Source organism: Oncorhynchus kisutch, unplaced genomic scaffold, assembly GCF_002021735.2.
Source record: "Oncorhynchus kisutch isolate 150728-3 unplaced genomic scaffold, Okis_V2 Okis09a-Okis19a_hom, whole genome shotgun sequence".
NCBI lineage: Eukaryota > Metazoa > Chordata > Actinopteri > Salmoniformes > Salmonidae > Oncorhynchus > Oncorhynchus kisutch.
In genome coordinates this window covers 9,912,522-9,935,153 of record NW_022261985.1, presented here as the reverse complement: position 1 = coordinate 9,935,153, position 22,632 = coordinate 9,912,522, and the positions used below count along the sequence as shown (strand labels likewise).

The window sequence follows — 22,632 nt, the reverse complement described above, 5'->3', positions numbered from 1 at the left end:
CTTCCCTCCTCCCTCCATTTCTCCTTCCCTCCTCCCTCCATTTCTCCTTCCCTCCTCTCTCCATTTCTCCTTCCCTTGATCCCTCCATTCTCTACATCCTATGTTCACTCCTGCCCCTCCTCCCTCCATTTCTCATTCCCTTGATCCCTCCATTCTCTACATCCTATGATCACTCCTTCCCTCCTCCCTCCATTTCTCATTCCCTTGATCCCTCCATTCTCTACATCCTATGATCACTGCTTCCCTCCTCTCTCCATTTCTCATTCCCTTGATCCCTCCATTCTCTACATCCTATGATCACTCCTTCCCTCCTCTCTCCATTTCTCATTCCCTTGATCCCTCCATTCCCTACATCCTATGATCACTTCTTCCCTCCTCTCTCCATTTCTCATTCCCTTGATCCCTCCATTCCCTACATCCTATGATCACTCCTTCCCTCCAACCCTCCATCCCTTGATCCCTCCATTCCCTACATCCTATGATCCCTCCTTCCCTCCTCCCTCCATCCCTTGATCCCTCCATCTCTCTATCCCTTCATCATTTCATTTCTCCATCCCTCCTTTTCTCCATCCCTCCATTTCTCCATTTCTCCATGCTATCAGTTGCCAGCCAACTTCCCAACGCCTTGGAGTGCTGCTCTGTGGCTGAAAGCCAAAAGAACCCCATGTCTCCAAGTTTTTCAAAGGAAAAGCAAAGTTTCTATCAGGTTTTGGCTTTCACTCCCTATACCCTTAAAATCAGAGAAAAAACAGGCACAATACTCACATGCAGCTGAGGGTTAGAGAGAGGTAGAGAGAGAGAGTAAGAGAGGTAGAGAGAGAGCGAGAGAGAGAGAGCGAGAGAGAGAGAGAGAGAGAGAGAGAGAGAGAGAGAGATTGTCAGAGGCTGAAAGGCTCAGCAGGCTACTCTTATTGTGGAGATGACAGGAGAGCAGAGGAGAGGCAGGGTGAGGCAGGAGGAGGCAGGGTGAGGCAGGAGGAGGCAGGGGGAGGCAGCGGATCGAAGGAGGTATTAGTACAGTTGTGAAGGGCGTTAAGTGTGTTTGGGATGATGCTGAACCCTACAGAACCTGGCTGGACCATCTCCAGCTTCGCTAGGCTGTGTCTGGGAAACGCCTGCACGCTGCGGAGAAAACACTATTTTCTGCTACAGTAAAGAAAGACCTCTGGCTCACTAGACAAGACAGTTGGGTGACGTAGAGTATCAGTGGGCATGGACTGGGATGGGAACTAACCACCTACAGCACGTTGAGTTCACTTAGCCTGATCACACATCTGGTTGTGCTCTCGCCAACTCCATCGATTGTCAAGCTAAACATGGCATGACAGGGAGTTGTGACAGGGAGCTATGATAGGGAGCTGTGATAGGGAGTTGTGACAGGGAGCTATGATAGGGAGCTGTGATAGGGAGTTGTGACAGGGAGCTATGATAGGGAGTTGTGACAGGGAGCTGTGACAGGGAGCTATGATAGGGAGCTATGATAGGGAGCTGTGATAGGGAGCTGTGATAGGGAGTTGTGACAGGGAGCTGTGATAGGGAGTTGTGACAGGGAGCTATGATAGGGAGCTATGATAGGGAGTTGTGATAGGGAGTTGTGACAGGGAGCTATGATAGGGAGCTATGATAGGGAGCTGTGATAAGGAGTTGTGACAGGGAGCTGTGATAGGGAGCTGTGATAGGGAGTTGTGACAGGGAGCTATGATAGGGAGCTGTGACAGGGAGTTGTGACAGGGAGTTGTGACAGGGAGCTGTGATAGGGAGCTGTGATAGGGAGCTGTGACAGGGAGTTGGCATGATAACACAAACAGACTGGCACTAAATGTCCCCCTCTCTTACACTATAAAACACTTTGAGCGTCCATCTGGAATGTAAAAGCTCTATATAAGATCAATCAATATTTATCCAATATGACGATGGCTGTTATGAAAACTATTTGTTACAGGACTAAAACCTAATGTCCTGTCCTGTACCTCTGTTCTGAAACACGTTCTCTGACTGCGTCCCAGATGGCACACTATTCCCTATAAAGTAGTGCACTACTGTATAGGGTTCTGGTCTAAAGTAGTGCACTGTATAGGGAATGGTCTAAAGTAGTGCACTGTATAGGGAATGGTCTAAAGTAGTGCACTATATAGGGAATGGTCTAAAGTAGTGCACTGTATAGGGAATGGTCTAAAGTAGTGCACTATATAGGGAATGGTCTAAAGTAGTGCACTATATAGGGAATTGGGCTCTGGACTAAAGTAGTGCACTATATAGAGAATAGGGTCCTGGTCTAAAGTAGTGCACATAATAGGGAACGGTCTAAAGTAGTGCACTATATAGGGAATAGGGCTCTGGTCTAAAGTAGTGCACTATATAGGGAATAGGGCTCTGGTCTAAAGTAGTGCACTATATAGGGAATAGGGCTCTGGTCTAAAGTAGTGCACTATATAGGGAATAGGGCTCTGGTCTAAAGTAGTGCACTATATAGGGAATAGGGCTCTGGTCTAAAGTAGTGCACTACATAGGGAATAGGGCTCTGGTCTAAAGTAGTGCACTATATAGGGAATAGGGCTCTGGTCTAAAGTAGTACACTATATAGGGAATAGGGCTCCATTCGCGACGAATCCTCTGTTTGTCGTCACGGTCGATCCAATCATGTGTAATTAGCATTGATTTATAAATCACTGAAGTCATGTCCTTTAACGACCCCCCAGCCAGCTGCCCCGGTGCAGTGCTCGGCTGAACCTACGGTACAAGTCACCAAGTCACTTATCTCCCAGGCTGGATGTGAGGCGTGTGGCTGAACCTACTGTACAAGTCACCAAGTCACTTATCTACCAGGCTGGATGTGAGGCGTGTGGCTGAACCTACGGTACAAGTCACCAAGTCACTTATCTACCAGGCTGGATGTGAGGCGTGTGGCTGAACCTACTGTACAAGTCACCAAGTCACTTATCTACCAGGCGGGATGTGAGGCGTGTGGCTGAACCTACGGTACAAGTCACCAAGTCACTTATCTACCAGGCTGGATGTGAGGCGTGTGGCTGAACCTACGGTACAAGTCACCAAGTCACTTATCTACCAGGCTGGATGTGAGGCGTGTGGCTGAACCTACGGTACAAGTCACCAAGTCACTTATCTACCAGGCTGGATGTGAGGCGTGTGGCTGAACCTACTGTACAAGTCACCAAGTCACTTATCTACCAGGCGGGATGTGAGGCGTGTGGCTGTGTGACTGACCTGCTGCTGGGAGCCATTGTTCAATACTCAGAGTTCAGATGACGGGAACCTGACATGACACTGACGATCAGCGTGACTCACAAAATGGCGCCCTCTTTCTAGAAATAGTGACCCTGTGGATCCTGGTCTAAAGAAGTGCACTATATAGGGAATAGGGCTCTGGTCTAAAGTAGTGCACTATATAGGGAATAGGGCTCTGGTCTAAAGTAGTGCATTATTTAGGGAATAGGGCCCTGGTCAACAGTAGTGCACTATATAGGGAATAGGGCTCTGGTCTAAAGTAGTGCATTATTTAGGGAATAGGGCCCTGGTCAACAGTAGTGCACTATATAGGGAATAGGGCTCTGGTCTAAAGTAGTGCGCTATATAGGGAATGGTCCTCTGGTCTAAAGTAGTGCATTATATACGGAATAGGGCTCTGGTTTAAAGTAGTGCACTATATAGGGAATAGGGCTCTGGTCTAAAGTAGTGCACTATATAGGGAATGGTCCTCTGGTCTAAAGTAGTCACTATATAGGGAATAGGGCTCTGGTTTAAAGTAGTCACTATATAGGGAATAGGACTCTGGTCTATACACACACACACACACACACACACACACACACACACACACACACACACACACACACACACACACACACACACACACACACCCACTCCCCCTTCCACTGCTCATGGTCAATGACACACACACACACACACACACTAACTTCCACTGCTCATGGTAAATGACACACACTCCCCCTTCCACTGCTCATGATAAATGCATGAGGCAGTATCTACAGTACATGGACAGACTGTGTGTGTGTGTGTGTGTGTGTGTGTGTGTGTGTGTGTGTGTGTGTGTGTGTGTGTGTGTGTGTGTGTGTGTGGGTTTGTGTGTGGCCCTGACCTTCTAACTGACTGACCAATGGAACAACGTCATGCTGCAATGGGGCTTATAGAATAACTGACTGACCAATGGAACAAGGTCTTGCCTCACGGGGCTTATAGAATAACTGACTGACCAATGGAACAAGGTCTTGCCTCACGGGGCTTATAGAATGACTGACTGACCAATGGAACAAGGTCTTGCCTCACGGGGCTTATAGAATAACTGACTGACCAATGGAACAAGGTCTTGCCTCACGGGGCTTATAGAATGACTGACTGACCAATGGAACAAGGTCTTGCCTCACGGGGCTTATAGAATGACTGACTGACCAATGGAACAAGGTCTTGCCTCACGGGGCTTATAGAATAACTGACTGACCAATGGAACAAGGTCTTGCCTCACAGGGCTTATAGAATAGCTGACTGACCAATGGAACAAGGTCTTGCCTCACAGGGCTTATAGAATAACTGACTGACCAATGGAACAAGGTCTTGTCTCACGGGGCTTATAGAATAGCTGACTGACCAATGGAACAAGGTCTTGCCTCACGGGGCTTATAGAATAACTGACTGACCAATGGAACAAGGTCTTGCCTCACGGGGCTTATAGAATAACTGCCTGACCGACATGGTACCTTGGTTGATTGAGGCCTGCAGATACGGTGCCGTATGGAGTGAGGGCTGAGGACGACGAGGCCGTATGGAGTGAGGGCTGAGGACGACGTGGCCGTATGGAGTGAGGGCTGAGGACGACGTGGCCGTATGGAGTGAGGGCTGAGGACGACGTGGCCGTATGGAGTGAGGCCTGCAGACACGGTGCCGTATAGAGTGAGGGCTGAGGACGACGAGGCCATATGGAGTGAGGGCTGAGGACGACGAGGCCGTATGGAGTGAGGGCTGAGGACGACGTGGCCGTATGGAGTGAGGGCTGAGGACGACGTGGCCGTATGGAGTGAGGGCTGAGGACGACGTGGCTGTATGGAGTGAGGCTTCAGACACGGTGCCGTATAGAGTGAGGGCTGAGGACGACGAGGCCGTATGGAGTGAGGGCTGAGGACGACGTGGCCGTATGGAGTGAGGGCTGAGGACGACGTGGCCGTATGGAGTGAGGCCTGCAGACACGGTGCCATATGGAGTGAGGGCTGAGGACGACGTGGCCGTATGGAGTGAGGGCTGAGGATGACGTGGCCGTATGGAGTGAGGGCTGAGGACGACGTGGCCGTATGGAGTGAGGGCTGAGGACGACGTGGCCGTATGGAGTGAGGGCTGAGGACGACGTGGCCGTATGGAGTGAGGGCTGAGGACGACGTGGCCGTAGTACAGTACACCATGACGCATTATGTTTCCAGTACAACAGATTGCAACGTTGTCACGGTTTGTGTTCGACCACTGAATGTGAATATTGGACAGAGGCTCCCAGAAGGACCTGCTGAGAGCGATTTAACTGGCTATTTACTCTGAAATGACTGCCAATAGGTTACTCCATGCAAACTAACACTGCAGCTGTAGATCGAACAGACTCATTCACTGCGGCACTTCTTTGAAAATATCAATTTAGGAAACATGTTGGTAGAACTCAACAGAAGTAAGAGTAGATGAACTGAATTCAACTTGCGTCATCGGGCATGAAAGGCCAATTGGGGGCGCGGTATAACAAGTAACACATGTAAATATATATTTGTCAGTGTTTATCTTGAAATAGTTTCCTTGTCTTCTGTTTAGTTAATAACTCCATTGGTTCCAGGTCTACCACAGTGAAGATGCAGAAACTCACTACTTTCATTCATCTGCTTAGTCTGCCCTCATATTTACAGCACAAAACATTGACGTGTTTTAGCCATTTTTGTTTTTCATGATAACCAAGGCAAAAACGATTTGACAAACAGTTGTATTCGTGAGTTTAATTGGAGAGAAAAAAGTTCCACAGAGCAAAAACGTTATAAAATTTAATTTATAAGAATTCTGTAAGTACAGAATTTGTTTGCTCAGTGGGAAATTAGTATCCAACTAGTCGGTGACGACTGTATGGAGATTGTGACAGAGACTATGTGAGTTTATTACAGTATTATAGACACTATGACCTGGGATTTACTATGGTCTTCTAGATTAACCCCTTACAGTATTATAGACACTATGACCTGGGATTTACTATGGTCTTCTAGATGAACCCCTTACAGTATTATAGACACTATGACCTGGGATTTACTGTGGTCTTCTAGATTAACCCCTTACAGTATTATAGACACTATGACCTGGGATTTCCTATGGTCTTCTATGTAGATGAACCCCTTACAGTATTATAGACACTATGACCTGGGATTTACTAAGGTCTTCTAGATTAACCCCTTACAGTATTATAGACACTATGTCCTGGGATTTACTATGGTCTTCTAGATGAACCCCTTACAGTATTATAGACACTATGACCTGGGATTTACTAAGGTCTTCTAGATTAACCCCTTACAGTATTATAGACACTATGACCTGGGATTTACTGTGGTCTTCTAGATTAACCCCTTACAGTATTATAGACACTATGTCTTGGGATTTACTATGGTCTTCTATGTAGATGAACCCCTTACAGTATTATAGACACTATGACCTGGGATTTACTAAGGTCTTCTAGATTAACCCCTTACAGTATTATAGACACTATGTCCTGGGATTTACTATGGTCTTCTAGATTAACCCCTTACAGTATTATAGACACTATGACCTGGGATTTACTAAGGTCTTCTAGATTAACCCCTTACAGTATTATAGACACTATGTCTTGGGATTTACTATGGTCTTCTATGTAGATGAACCCCTTACAGTATTATAGACACTATGACCTGGGATTTACTATGGTCTTCTATGTAGATGAACCCCTTACCTTCTAACGACTCGTGTGGCTTGTGAGCGTCATCACAGAGCCAAACCGGTGCGTGTTGTTGAGAGGCTCTTAATAGATGGGTCATAACAGTTTGTTTTCAAACCGTTTGGAATTTACAAACGTTTTTTGGGGGAGAACCATTTTCGGTATCTCACAAACACCGTTTCCCTGTCTCACAAACACCGTTTCCCTGTCTCACAAACACCGTTTCCCTGTCTCACAAACACCGTTTCCCTGTCTATCAAAGACCGTTTCCCTGTCTATCAAAGACCGTTTCCCTGTCTCAGAAACACCGTTTCCCTGTCTCACAAACACCGTTTCCCTGTCTCAGAAACACCGTTTCCCTGTCTCAGAAACACTGTTTCCCTGTCTCAGAAACACTGTTTCCCTGTCTCAGAAATACCGTTTCCCTGTCTCAGAAACACCGTTTCCCTGTCTCACAAACACCGTTTCCCTGTCTCACAAACACCGTTTCCCTGTCTCACAAACACCGTTTCCCTGTCTCACAAACACCGTTTCCCTGTCTCACAAACACCGTTTCCCTGTCTCACAAACACCGTTTCCCTGTCTATCAAAGACCGTTTCCCTGTCTATCAAAGACCGTTTCCCTGTCTCAGAAACACCGTTTCCCTGTCTCACAAACACCGTTTCCCTGTCTCAGAAACACCGTTTCCCTGTCTCAGAAACACCATTTCCCTGTCTCAGAAACACTGTTTCCCTGTCTCAGAAACACCGTTTCCCTGTCTCACAAACACCGTTTCCCTGTCTCAGAAACACTGTTTCCCTGTCTCACAAACACCGTTTCCCTGTCTCACAAACACCGTTTCCCTGTCTCACAAACACCGTTTCCCTGTCTCAGAAACACCGTTTCCCTGTCTCACAAAGACCGTTTCCCTGTCTCACAAACACCGTTTCCCTGTCTCAGAAACACCGTTTCCTGTCTCAGAAACACCGGTTCCCTGTCTGAAAAACACTGTTTCCCTGTCTCAGAAACACAGTTTCCCTGTCTCAAACACTGTTTCCCTGTCTCACAAACACAGTTTCCCTGTCTATCAAAGACCGTTTCCCTGTCTCAGAAACACCGTTTCCTGTCTCACAAACACCGTTTCCCTGTCTCACAAACACCGTTCCTCTGTCTCACAAACACCGTTCCTCTGTCTCACAAACACCGTTTCCCTGTCTCAGAAACACAGTTTCCCTGTCTCACAAAGACCGTTTCCCTGTCTCACAAACACCGTTCCTCTGTCTCACAAACACCGTTCCTCTGTCTCACAAACACCGTTTCCCTGTCTCAGAAACACAGTTTCCCTGTCTCACAAAGACCGTTTCCCTGTCTCACAAACACTGCTCTAGGTTGTTCATATCTTTTGTAGGATGTATAGTTTTGATACCAAAATGTACTTTATAAGGGTATTATACAATGTAATGCTTTTATTAAAAAAATGCCACCAGAGGGTGTCAGAGTTGAACAGGCGCAGTCCCTCATTAATCACACACACTAATAGTCGGTTATCAGCGGATACAGAACTACATGTTTTAAAAGGGGATTGAAGCCCAAAACGGGCGCGTGTTACTGTGGGACTCAAGAGTTCAGCTGACAACGTCACGCGCTGCTTTGAAGTAGCCACTTGGGTTGAGAGACAGACGTGACAGCACAAAACGTGTTCAAAAGTAAAGGCTGCTTTGTAATATAATGTCTAATCTGTTTCATTTGGGGGGGGGGGATAAGGTTAGTGGACTGTACAGGCTATAGGTTAGTGGACTGACAGGCTATAAACACAACGCTAACTCACACGTCATCATGCCATGGGGTGTGGATGCATAGAGTAACTGTAATGTAAATGGTTACCTTCTCTCTCCCTGCAGCATATATGAGCTGCGGAAAAATCCCAGGAGTTCACTTTCTATTTGAGCGTCGAACGTAATGTTTACTTTATACGTCCTCATGGGCTTCAGTTCCCTGTGCAAAGCGATCACATAAACCTGGTTTCCCGGGTAATGGAATTGGCGGTGGATTCTCATGACACCAGGTTTTTTATTATCCGAGTAAACCGCCACTTTCTCCACCTCGAGGCGGTCGGTGTGAAGCACTATGAATTTGGTAGAGTTCACACACTCGAATTCAATGTTCACTTCCCCGGAGAAAGTAAAGTTATCCATGTACACTGAGAGACGCAGGTCGTAGTGCCGGGGCCGGAGAGATGTCGGTAACCGGAGGTGTCTCCACGGCTGGGCTTCTTCATCTTTGTGGTTCCCGTTCCCATCCCGTGACCCGTTGAACTTGGCGTTAGAGCCATTTCCCCCTCGTGAGCTGCTCTCCCCAGCGCACTCCTCGAACCGGACGCTGAGGAGAACCGCGATGGCCGTGACCACGATGAGGGTGAGGATGGAGATGGCGAACCCCAGGACCAGTTTCTTGTGGACGGTGATGCTTCGCTCCGTGGTCCGGGGCCGAACCACCATGCTATCAGCCCATTGGTCCGACAGGCCTCTGCCGTTCCTCATGTTATTATCCTCTATCCCCATCGGAGTGAATGATAAGCCCTTGCTGCCACGCTTATCCTCCAAAGACATACTCTGCCGAATCAGAATATGAGGCTTGGTTGGGGTCCGGGCGCAAAAGGGAAACGAAATCCCGATAACAGAGTGTCATCAGTCAGGTCTAATAGCTGCCACTTAGAATAGTCAGAAATATGTCGCGGAGATGAGCACAGCTGATGCCCTGTTGAAGTGCCCAGCGGTAGCAATGCGACGCGGAATCATAAAAGTGCCCGAAATTAACTTTCCTGATAGATTGAAATCACGGTTTAAATCACAAGCACGGGTATTGGAGTTTAATATGCTATCCTAATTGTTATCTATCTGCCTTCACGGCCTCCATCTCCACGCACACAAAGTGTTGCACAGAACACAATCCATCGCGGGGACTGATGCTGCCGCTGCTGCTGGTGCTGATGATGCTGTTACTGATGGTCCTCACCCTCCGAGCTGTGTGCTCATATTGAGAGCTGCTCCCACATCTACAATATAAAGGACTCTCTCTCTCTCGCTCCGTCTCTCTCTCTCTTTCGCTCCGTCTCTCTCTCTCTCGCTCTCTCTCTCTCTCTCTCTCTCTCATTCAGCGCCGTAGGAATCTCAGCCTACTTCTTCTTGTAAGAAGGAACTCACGACGGATTTCAACCAGTTAGGAGAAAAAAAACAATTACCAACGACAGAGAGCGAATGAGTTTCCCAGCCCCTCTTGCTTTGCCAGAGAACAAATAGACCTATATCATTGCGAAATGCGCAGTAGGACAGAGTAGGAGAGCTCTCCCTCCCTCAGTGCAGAATAGCGGGCTCATCTCCTCGCTCGGTGAGAATACTGTAGGATGGATAGAAACAACGCCTTGTCAGGAAATTATATAGGTCTATGTGGGAAAAGACTTCAACTGTAGTCAGGGGGGGGCTACGGCAGGCTACACACAGCGGTGGTGCAGCAGCCAACCCCGTTGGGCTGCCTGCCACCTATTCACAGCCTACCTAAATAGACTACATCATGGCATTCATGCTGAGCGTGATAATGACGGTAGTAGCCTGTTTTAACACCAGTAGCAATAATACCATAGCCTATCTGCAACATTTACGCACGGACATTATGCACGGATTTAGGGGGTAATTTTGACACGAGCATAAATCTAAATGATGTGATACATTGTATTTAAAAAATAATTCATAATCTCAGAAACACTTTGTTACAGTGTCTTCAGTGACTCCAGAGGAGTGATATCAATGGCTGTGGTCTCCTGTACAGTCATTTGATGTTCGCCATCTTGTGGACCTGGAACAAAGCGCAGTCTAATTGTTGAATAATTTTCTAGCCAGTAATGCACACGGACGGTGTTATTATTCATATTTCCCGTTAACACTTTTCTCAAACCAGCTCAACTAATAGTCACACACGAGTCTGTAGAAGATACCGCACACTGTGTTTTGTCATTGGTCTGGAGGCCTGGAATAGAACACGTATAATGAGAATTCTCTATACAGCCCCAAGTAACAAAATATAGTTAGAAGAACAACATACTGACACTTGATTAGGTAGTTATAGTCCCTATGTTCCCCTATAGTTCAGGTAGTTATAGTCCCTATGTTCCCCTATAGTTCAGGTAGTTATAGTCGCTATGTTCCCCTATAGTTCAGGTAGTTATAGTCCCTATGTTCCCCTATAGTTCAGGTAGTTATAGTCCCTATGTTCCCCTATAGTTCAGGTAGTTATAGTCCCTATGTTCCCCTATAGTTCAGGTAGTTATAGTCCCTATGTTCCCCTATAGTTCAGGTAGTTATAGTCCCTATGTTCCCCTATAGTAGTAGTCCCTATGTTCCCCTATAGTTCAGGTAGTTATAGTCCCTATGTTCCCCTATAGTTCAGGTAGTTATAGTCCCTATGTTCCCCTATAGTTCAGGTAGTTATAGTCCCTATGTTCCCCTATAGTTCAGGTAGTTATAGTCCCTATGTTCCCCTATAGTTCAGGTAGTTATAGTCCCTATGTTCCCCTATAGTTCAGGTAGTTATAGTCCCTATGTTCCCCTATAGTTCAGGTAGTTATAGTCCCTATGTTCCCCTATAGTTCAGGTAGTTATAGTCCCTATGTTCCCCTATAGTTCAGGTAGTTATAGTCCCTATGTTCCCCTATAGTTCAGGTAGTTATAGTCCCTATGTTCCCCTATAGTTCAGGTAGTTATAGTCCCTATGTTCCCCTATAGTTCAGGTAGTTATAGTCCCTATGTTCCCCTATAGTTCAGGTAGTTATAGTCCCTATGTTCCCCTATAGTTCAGGTAGTTATAGTCCCTATGTTCCCCTATAGTTCAGGTAGTTATAGTCCCTATGTTCCCCTATAGTTCAGGTAGTTATAGTCCCTATGTTCCCCTATAGTTCAGGTAGTTATAGTCCCTATGTTCCCCTATAGTTCAGGTAGTTATAGTCCCTATGTTCCCCTATAGTTCAGGTAGTTATAGTCCCTATGTTCCCCTATAGTTCAGGTAGTTATATGATTCAGAGTTAGCAGCAGTGGGTCTTCCTGTTGAATCTCCAAGTAGGAACGTTTCTCTAAAATCCTACAAAACCCATCTGATTTACTGAACAAACATAGAGATGTGGACAGTAACAACCAATATCTGTTTATCTCCACACTGTGCATTGGCACCACAAACTGAAAACATGCCATACAATACACTATCCCTGGAAACGCTCATTAACAGTGACTAATGGTGTTTTACCAAGGTGCGACCCAAATGGCACCCCTTTTTCCCTATATAGTGCACTACTTTAGACCAGGGTCCATAGGGTCCACTGTATATAGAATAGGGTGCTGTTTGGGACACAAGCCATATCAGCAGCTCGCTGCCTCTCCCTCAGTAACAGTTTAACCGGAGTGAGACAGACCGAGGTGAAACAGTCACCACATCTGTAATCGACATGGAGAACGAGGAACTCTCCCAGCACAAAGTAATCAATACGAGTCCTTAACGACGCCAGCCGCAGCCAGACCCAGCAGCCAGACCCAGCAGCAGCCAGACCCAGCAGCAGCCAGACCCAGCAGCAGCCAGACCCAGCAGCCAGACCCAGCAGCAGCCAGACCCAGCAGCAGCCAGACCCAGCAGCAGCCAGCAGCCAGACCCAGCAGCCAGACCCAGCAGCCAGACCCAGCAGCCAGACCCAGCAGCCAGACCCAGCAGCAGCCAGACCCAGCAGCAGCCAGATCCAGCAGCAGCCAGACCCAGCAGCCAGACCCAGCAGAAGCCAGACCCAGCAGCCAGACCCAGCAGAAGCCAGACCCAGCAGCAGCCAGACCCAGCAGCAGCCAGACCCAGCAGCCAGACCCAGCAGCCAGACCCAGCAGCCAGACCCAGCAGCAGCCAGACCCAGCAGCAGCCAGACCCAGCAGCAGCCAGACCCAGCAGCAGCCAGACCCAGCAGCCAGACCCAGCAGCCAGACCCAGCAGCAGCCAGACCCAGCAGCCAGACCCAGCAGCAGCCAGACCCAGCAGCAGCCAGACCCAGCAGCAGCCAGACCCAGCAGCAGCCAGACCCAGCAGCAGCCAGACCCAGCAGCAGCCAGACCCAGCAGCAGCCAGACCCAGCAGCCATACCCAGCAGCCAGACCCAGCAGCCAGACCCAGCAGCAGCCAGACCCAGCAGCCAGACCCAGCAGCAGCCAGACCCAGCAGCCAGACCCAGCAGCCAGACCCAGCAGCCAGACCCAGCAGCAGCCAGACCCAGCAGCCAGACCCAGCAGCAGCCAGACCCAGCAGCCAGACCCAGCAGCGAGACCCAGCAGCCAGACCCAGCAGCAGCCAGACCCAGCAGCCAGACCCAGCAGCAGCCAGACCCAACAACAGCCAGACCCAGCAGCCAGACCCAGCAGCAGCCAGACCCAGCAGCAGCCAGACCCAGCAGCCTGACCCAGCAGCCTGACCCAGCAGCAGCCAGACCCAGCAATAGCAAGTATTTTTAAATAGTCTGTTTTAGCTGAATCAACAACATTATTTGGGTATGAGTTAACAGAATATGAACTTATAAAAGTTAGATTTTCAGTGGTGGTGGTCTGTGACATGGTCTGCATGGAGACATTAGTCTGGTCTGTGGTAGTCTGTGGAGTGGTCTGCATGGAGACAGTAGTCTGGTCTGTGGTAGTCTGTGACATGGTCTGCATGGAGACAGTAGTCTGGTCTGTGACATGGTCTGCATGGAGACAGTAGTCTGGTCTGTGGTGGTCTGTGACATGGTCTGCATGGAGACAGTAGTCTGGTCTGTGGTGGTCTGTGACATGGTCTGCATGGAGACAGTAGTCTGGGCTGTGGTGGTCTGTGACAGGGTCTGCATGGAGACAGTAGTCTGGTCTGTGGTAGTGGTTCAGTAGTATCAGTGTGTAGTAGTGGTTCAGTAGTATCAGTGTGTAGTAGTGGTTCAGTAGCATCAGTGTGTAGTAGTGGTTCAGTAGCATCAGTGTGTAGTAGTGGTTCAGTAGTATCAGTGTGTAGTAGTGGTTCAGTAGGATCAGTGTGTAGTAGTGGTTCAGTAGCATCAGTGTGTAGTAGTGGTTCAGTAGCATCAGTGTGTAGTAGTGGTTCAGTAGTATCAGTGTGTAGTAGTGGTTCAGTAGCATCAGTGTGTAGTAGTGGTTCAGTAGTATCAGTGTGTAGTAGTGGTTCAGTAGCATCAGTGTAGTGGTTCAGTAGCATCAGTGTGTAGTAGTGGTTCAGTAGCATCAGTGTGTAGTAGTGGTTCAGTAGCATCAGTGTGTAGTAGTGGTTCAGTAGTATCAGTGTAATGGTTCAGTAGTATCAGTGTAGTGGTTCAGTAGCATCAGTGTGTAGTAGTGGTTCAGTAGCATCAGTGTAGTGGTTCAGTAGCATCAGTGTAGTGGTTCAGTAGTATCAGTGTGTAGTAGTGCTTCAGTAGTATCAGTGTAGAGAGAGAGACAGAAAGTATGTGCTTGTGTGTTAGAGTTCGACCGATTAATCGGAATGGCTGATTAATTAGGGGCGATTTCAAGTTTTCATATCAATTGGAAATCGGTATTTTTGGGCGCCAATTATAATTTTTTGAATGTTTTTTTATAGACCTTTATTTAACCAGGCAATTCAGTTAATTAAGAACACATTCTTATTTTCAATGACGGCCTAGGAACGATGGGTTAACTGCCTTGTTCAGGGGCAGAATGACAGATTTTCACCTTGTCAGCTCGGGGGATCCAATATTGCAACATTGCAGTTAACGAGTCCAACGCAATAACAACCTGCCTAACAACCTGCCTCTCTCTCTTTGCACTCCACAAGGAGACTGCCTGTTACGCGAATGCAGTAAGCCAAGGTAAGTTGCTAGCTAGCTTATAAAAAACAATCAATCTTAACCACTAGTTAACTACACATGGTTGATGATATTACTAGATATTATCTAGCGTGTCCTGCGTTGCATATAATCTGACTGAGCATACAAGTATCTAAGTATCTGACTGAGAGGTGGTAGGCAGAAGCAGGCGTGTAAACATTCATTCAAACAGCACTTTCGTGCGTTTTGCCAGCAGCTCTTCGTTGTGCGTCAAGCATTGCGCTTTTTATGACTTCAAGCCTATCAACTCCCGAGATGAGGCTGGTGTAACCGAAGTGAAATGGCTGGCTAGTTAGCTAATAACGTTTCAAACGTCACTTTGAGCCTTCTAGTAGTTGTTCCTCTTGCTCTGCATGGGTAATGCTGCTTCGAGGGTGGCTGTTGTCATTGTGTTCCTGATTCGAGCCCAGGGAGGAGCGAGGAGAGGGACGGAAGCTATACTGTTACACTTGAAATCCTAAAGTGCCTATAAGAACATCCAATAGTCAAAGGTTAATGAAATACAAATGGTATAGAGGGAAATAGTCCCATAATTCTTATAATAACTACAACCTAAAACTTCTTACCTGGGAATATTGAAGACTCATGTTAAGAGGAACCACCAGCTTTCATATGTTCTCATGTTCTGAGCAAGGAGCTGAAACGTTAGCTTTCTTACATAGCACATATTGCGCTTTTCATTTCTTCTCCAACACTTTGTTTTTGCATTATTTAAACCAAATTGAACATATTTCATTATTTATTTGAGGCTAAATATATTTTATTGATGTATTATATTAAGTTTAAATAAGTGTTCATTCAGTATTGTTGTAATTGTCATTATTACAAATAAATAAGTAAAAAATTGGCTGATTAATCGGAATCGGCGTTTTTGGTCCTCCAATAATTCGTATCGGTATCAGCGTTGAAAAATCATAATCTGTCGACCTCTTGTGTGCGTGTGTGTGTGTGTGTGTGTGTGTGTGTGTGTGTGTGTGATGTGTGTGTGTGTGTGTGTGATGTGTGTGTGTGTGTGTGTGTGTGTGTGTGTGTGTGTGTGTGTGTGTGTGTGTGTGTGTGTGTGTGTGTGTGTGTGTGTGTGTGTGTGTGATGTGTGTGTGTGTGTGTGTGTGTGTGATGTGGTGTGTGTGTGTGTGTGTGTGATGTGGTGTGTGATGTGATGTGTGTGTGTGTGATGTGTGTGTGTGTGTGATGTGATGTGTGTGTGTGTGTGTGTGTCTGTGTGATGTGATGTGTGTGTGATGTGTGTGTGTGTGTGATGTGATGTGTGTGTGTGTGATGTGATGTGATGTGACTTGTGAGACTGAACACGCACAGGCGTACAGCTAGTACTGTCTCTTTCTAAGGGACTTCTGCCAAGCTTGTGAAACTGCCTCACAGATGGTGCATTGGGACCACAGTCAGGCATTCAGTCAATATCAGTCAGTCATAACTTCAGAAACATAATGTCTGGTCAACCGGAGAACTGACTGCTGGATGTAGTTTGGGATCAGTTTGTCAGAGACAGAGAACTGACTGCTGGATGGAGTTTGGGATCAGTTTGTCAGAGACAGAGAACTGACTGCTGGGTGTAGTTTAGGATCAGTTTGTCAGAGACAGAGAACTGACTGGATGTAGTTTGGGATCAGTTTGTCAGAGACAGAGAACTGACTGACTGGATGTAGTTTGGGATCAGTTTGTCAGAGACAGAGAACTGACTGCTGGATGTAGTTTGGGATCAGTTTGTCAGAGACAGAGAACTGACTGGATGTAGTTTGGGATCAGTTTGTCAGAGACAGAGAACTGACTGACTGGATGTAGTTTGGGATCAGTTTGTCAGAGACAGAGAACTGACTGACTGGATGTAGTTTGGGATCAGTTTGTCAGAGACAGAGAACTGACTGCTGGGTGTAGTTTGGGATCAGTTGTCAGAGACAGAGAACTGACTGGATGTCGTTTGGGATCAGTTTGTCAGAGACAGAGAACTGACTGACTGGATGTAGTTTGGGATCAGTTTGTCAGAGACAGAGAACTGACTGCTGGATGTAGTTTGGGATCAGTTTGTCAGAGACAGAGAACTGACTGGATGTAGTTTAGGATCAGTTTGTCAGAGACAGAGAACTGACTGACTGGATGTAGTTTGGGATCAGTTTGTCAGAGACAGAGAACTGACTGCTGGATGTAATTTGGGATCAGTTTGTCAGAGACAGAGAACTGACTGGATGTAGTTTGGGATCAGTTTGTCAGAGACAGAGAACTAACTGGATGTAGTTTGGGATCAGTTTGTCAGAGACAGAGAACTGACTGGATGTAGTTTGGGATTAGTTTGTCAGGGACAGCGAACTGACTGGATGTAGTTTGGGATTAGAAAATAAATAAACATAAATATGGTTTGTATTTACAATGGTGTTTGTTCTTCACTGGTTGCCCTTTTCTTGTGGCAACAGGTCACAGATCTTGCTGCTGTGATGTAACCCTGTGGAATTTTACCCAGTAGATATGGGAGTTTATCAAAATTGGATTTGCTTTCGAATTCTTTGTGGATCTGTGTAATCTGAGGGAAATATGTGTCTCTAATATGGTCAGACATTGGGCAGGAGGTTAGGAAGTGCAGCTCATTTTCCACCTCATCTTGTGGGCAGTGTGCACATAGCCTGTCTTCTCTTGAGAGCCAGGTCTGCCTACGGCGGCCTTTCTCAATAGCAAGGCTATGCTCACCGTACAGAGTCAAAACTTTCCTTAAGTTTGGGTCAGTCACAGTGGTGAGGTATTCTGCCGCTGTGTACTCTCTGTTTAGGGCCAAATAGCATTGTAGTTTGCTCTGTTATTTTGTTAATTCTTTCCAATGTGTCAAGTAGTTATCTTTTTGTTTTGTCATGATTTGTTTGGGTCTAACTGTGCTGCTGTCCTGGGGCTCTGTGGGGTGTGTTTGGGTTTGTGAACAGAGCCCCAGGACCAGCTTGCTTAGGGGACTCTTCTCCAGGTTCATCTCTCTGTAGGTGATGGCTTTACTATGGAAGGTTTGGGAATCGCTTCCTTTTAGGTGGTTGTAGAATTTAACGGCTCTTTTCTGGATTCTGATAATTAGCGGGCCAGGCCTAATTCTGCTCTGCATGCATTATCTGGTGTTTTACGTTTTACGTACACTGAAGATATTTTTGCAGAAATCTGCATGCAGAGTCTCAATTTGGTGTTTGTCCCATTTTGTGAAATCTTGGTTGGTGAGCGGACCCCAGACCTCACAACCATAAAGGGCAATGGGCTCTATAACTGATTCAAGTGTTTTTAGCCAGATCCTAATTGGTATGTTGCATTTTATGTTCCTTTTGATGGCATAGAAGGCCCTTCTTGCCTTGTCTCTCAGATCGTTCACAGCTTTGTGGAAGTTACCTGTGGTGCTGATGTTTAGGCCAAGGTATGTATAGTTTTGTATGCTCTAGGGCAACGGTGTCCAGATGGAATCTGTATTCTTAGTCCTGGTGACTGGGCCTTTTTTGGAACACCATTTTTTTGGTCTTACTGAGATTTACTGTCAGGGCCCAGGTCTGGCAGAATCTGTGCAGAATATCTAGGTGCTGCTGTTGTCTCCCTCCCTCTCTCTCTCTCTCTCTCTCTCTCTCTCTCTCTCTCTCTATCTCTCTCTATCTCTATCTCTCTCCCCCACCCCCCCCCTCTCTCTGCCCCTCTCTCTCTGCTGCCTAAGGAGATGTCCTATCTCAGAATACATCTCTTATATCCAGCCAAGGAGCCTGAGGTGGTCTGCCTCTAATCCAGCCCCATAAATGCACCAGTATTCATGGGTTGATAGAAAGGTGTTGGTTTAATAAGGTGAAAGAACTCAGCCATATAACATCTGTATGGTTCGAGACATGGCCAGAATAACCTGTGACAGCAGCAGAATCAGCAACATTCAGTTATAACAAAGACACCTAAGGGAAAACCCATCACTATGTTCTACTGGAAAACCCATCACTATGTTCTACTGGAAAACCCATCACTATGTTCTACTGGAAAACCCATCACTATGTTCTACTGGAAAACCCCACACCTCTCTGCTACCCTATAGTTAATCTGCTCCCCTATAGATCCTCTGCTCCCCTATAGTTAATCTTCTCCCCTATAGTTAACCTGCTCCCCTATAGTTAATCTGCTCCCCTATAGTTAATCTGCTCCCCTATAGATCCTCTGCTCCCCTATAGATCCTCTGTTCCCCTAAAGATCCTCTGCTCCCCTATAGTTAATCTGCTCCCCTATAGATCCTCTGCTCCCCTATAGATCCTCTGCTCCCCTATAGATCCTCTGCTCCCCTATAGTTAATCTGCTCCCCTATAGTTAATCTGCTCCCCTATAGATTCTCTGCTCCCCTATAGATCCTCTGCTCCCCTATAGATCCTCTGCTCCCCTATAGTTAATCTGCTCCCCTATAGATCCTCTGCTCCCCTATAGTTAATCTTCTCCCCTATAGATCCTCTGCTCCCCTATAGTTAATCTGCTCCCCTATAGATCCTCTGCTCCCCTATAGTTAATCTGCTCCCCTATAGTTAATCTGCTCCCCTATAGATCCTCTGCTCCCCTATAGTTAATCTGCTCCCCTATAGATCCTCTGCTCCCCTATAGTTAATCTGCTCCCCCATAGATCCTCTGCTCCCCTATAGTTAATCTGCTCCCCTATAGATCCTCTGCTCCCCTATAGTTAATCTGCTCCCCTATAGTTAATCTGCTCCCCTATAGATCCTCTGCTCCCCTATAGCTAATCTGCTCCCCTATAGTTAATCTGCTCCCCTATAGTTAATCTACTCCCCTATAGTTAATCTGCTCCCCTATAGTTAATCTGCTCCCCTATAGTTAATGTGCTCCCCTATAGTTAATCTGCTCCTCTATAGTTAATCTGCTCCCCTATAGTTAATCTGCTCCCCTATAGTTAATCTGCTCCCCTATAGTTAATGTGCTCCCCTATAGTTAATCTGCTCCCCTATAGTTAATCTGCTCCCCTATAGATCCTCTGCTCCCCTATAGTTAATCTGCTCCCCTATAGTTAATCTGCTCCCCTATAGTTAATCTGCTCCCCTATAGTTAATCTGCTCCCCTATAGTTAATCTTCTCCCCTATAGTTAATCTGCTCCCCTATAGATCCTCTGCTCCCCTATAGTTAATCTGCTCCCCTATAGTTAATCTGCTCCCCTATAGTTAATCTTCTCCCCTATAGTTAATCTGCTCCCATATAGATCCTCTGCTCCCCTATAGTTAATCTTCTCCCCTATAGATCCTCTGCTCCCCTATAGATCCCCTGCTCCCCTATAGATCCTCTGCTCCCCTATAGTTAATCTGCTCCCCTATAGATCCTCTGCTCCCCTATAGTTAATATGCTCCCCTATAGATCCTCTGCTCCCCTATAGTTAATCTGCTCCCCTATAGATCCTCTGCTCCCCTATAGTTAATCTGCTCCCCTATAGATCCTCTGCTCCCCTATAGTTAATCTTCTCCCCTATAGTTAATCTTCTCCCCTATAGTTAATCTGCTCCCCTATAGTTAATCTGCTCCCCTATAGATCCTCTGCTCCCCTATAGTTAATCTGCTCCCCTATAGTTAATCTGCTCCCCTATAGTTAATCTGCTCCCCTATAGTTAATCTGCTCCCCTATAGTTAATCTGCTCCCCTATAGTTAATCTGCTCCCCTATAGTTAATCTTCTCCCCTATAGTTAATGTGCTCCCCTATAGTTAATCTGCTCCCCTATAGTTAATCTGCTCCCCTATAGTTAATATGCTCCCCTATAGATCCTCTGCTCCCCTATAGTTAATCTGCTCCCCTATAGATCCTCTGCTCGACTATAGTTAATCTGCTCCCCTATAGATCCTCTGCTCCCCTATAGTTAATCTTCTCCCCTATAGTTAATCTTCTCCCCTATAGTTAATCTTCTCCCCTATAGTTAATCTGCTCCCCTATAGATCCCCTGCTCCCCTATAGTTAATCTGCTCCCCTATAGTTAATCTGCTCCCCTATAGTTAATCTGCTCCCCTATAGTTAATCTGCTCCCCTATAGTTAATCTGCTCCCCTATAGTTAATCTGCTCCCCTATAGTTAATGTGCTCCCCTATAGTTAATCTGCTCCCCTATAGTTAATCTGCTCCCCTATAGTTTATCTGCTCCCCTATAGTTAATCTGCTCCCCTATAGTTAATCTGCTCCCCTATAGTCCCTATGTTCCCCTATAGTTCATCTCTACATTACAGTTCCTCCACTTAAAGAGGAGAAGGAGAAGTTCAGCCAGGTGCTTTACAGAGGGTTAATCATCCACATGGATGAAAGAATCCCCTGGGATGAAGTCCTGTTAGTTTCCTCTTGGACAGACCCATAACGACAGGCTCCTAACACCATTGTTCTGAACAGCTGGTCCACGGCATAGTCATGGTAGATAGAGTCCTCAAAGGACAGGCAGAAGGTCCAGCTAGACACTGTGTCTGAATATTATGATGATGGTGCTTTTAGGTATCTGTTAAAGAGTCGTTCGAAGGCCTCTACTTTGACGTATGTCCTCAGCTCATTGAAGAACGCGACTCTCCTGAACTTGGTCTTCCAGTTGCACATGATCCAACACACCAGTTTGTCTTCGGCAGCTTGAAAGTTTTTTTTTTTTCCTGAGTGCTTTCCGACTCGACGAGTGACCCGTAAGGTCACGTAATATTGTAAATTGTGTCTGTGACATTGAGTCACGTTGAACAAGTCATCAAGGCCTGGCAACATCTGTAGATTAGCTAGGGATTCAAAATTACACCAGATCCATTTTTGGAATGGCTCCTGTGGCAGGTTACCCAGGTCTTCGTGGATATGTACCTGTGGTGAATCATGATGCCATGGGCCTGGTTGTTATGGTAGATATGTACCTGTGGTCTATTATGATGTCATGGGCCTGGTTGTTATGGTAGATATGTACCTGTAGTCTATTATGATGTCATGGGCCTGACTGTGCATTCTTCTGTCTGTTGTTATGGTAGATATGTACCTGTAGTCTATTATGATGTCATGGGCCTGACTGTGCATTCTTCTGTCTGTTGTTATGGTAGATATGTACCTGTGGAGAATCATGATGTCATGGGCCTGACTGTGCATTCTTCTGTCTGTTGTTATGGTAGATATGTACCTGTGGTGAATCATGATGTCATGGGCCTGGCTGTGCATTCTTCTGTCTGTTGTTATGGTAGATATGTACCTGTGGTGAATCATGATGTCATGGGCCTGGCTGTGCATTCTCCTGTCTGTTGTTATGGTAGATATGTACCTGTGTTCTTGATGTCTCAGTCTGTGAAGCTATCTGGGCGTGTCCAGCAGGTGTCTTGATGTGTTCTATCTGGGCGTGTCCAGCAGGTGTCTTGATGTGTCATTCTATCTAGGCGTGTCCGACAGGTGTCTTGATGTGTTCTATCTGGGCGTGTCCAGCAGGTGTCTTGATGTGTTCTATCTGGGCGTGTCCAGCAGGTGTCTTGATGTGTTCTATCTGGGCGTGTCCGACAGGTGTCTTGATGTGTTCTATCTGGGCGTGTCCAACAGGTGTCTTGATGTGTTGTTCTATCTGGGCGTGTCCAGCAGGTGTCTTGATGTGTTGTTCTATCTGGGCGTGTCCGACAGGTGTCTTGATGTGTTCTATCTGGGCGTGTCCGACAGGTGTCTTGATGTGTTGTTCTATCTGGGCGTGTCCAGCAGGTGTCTTGATGTGTTGTTCTATCTGGGCGTGTCCAGCAGGTGTCTTGATGTGTTCTATCTGGGCGTGTCCAGCAGGTGTCTTGATGTGTTCTATCTGGGCGTGTCCAGCA

General features: G+C 46.6%; 1 protein-coding gene across 1 annotated transcript in view; it reads right to left on the bottom strand.

The window, feature by feature from the left end:
• The window catches only part of LOC116360588 (thyrotropin-releasing hormone-degrading ectoenzyme), a gene marked incomplete in the record, with an annotated part of 436,874 nt that extends 426,576 nt beyond the window's left edge, over positions 1–10,298 (bottom strand). Inside the window, 1 exon segment of the mRNA XM_031815459.1 lies at positions 8,823–10,298. Coding sequence (XP_031671319.1) covers positions 8,823–9,547 — 725 coding nt within the window.
• Between the last annotated feature and the right edge of the window lie 12,334 nt (positions 10,299–22,632).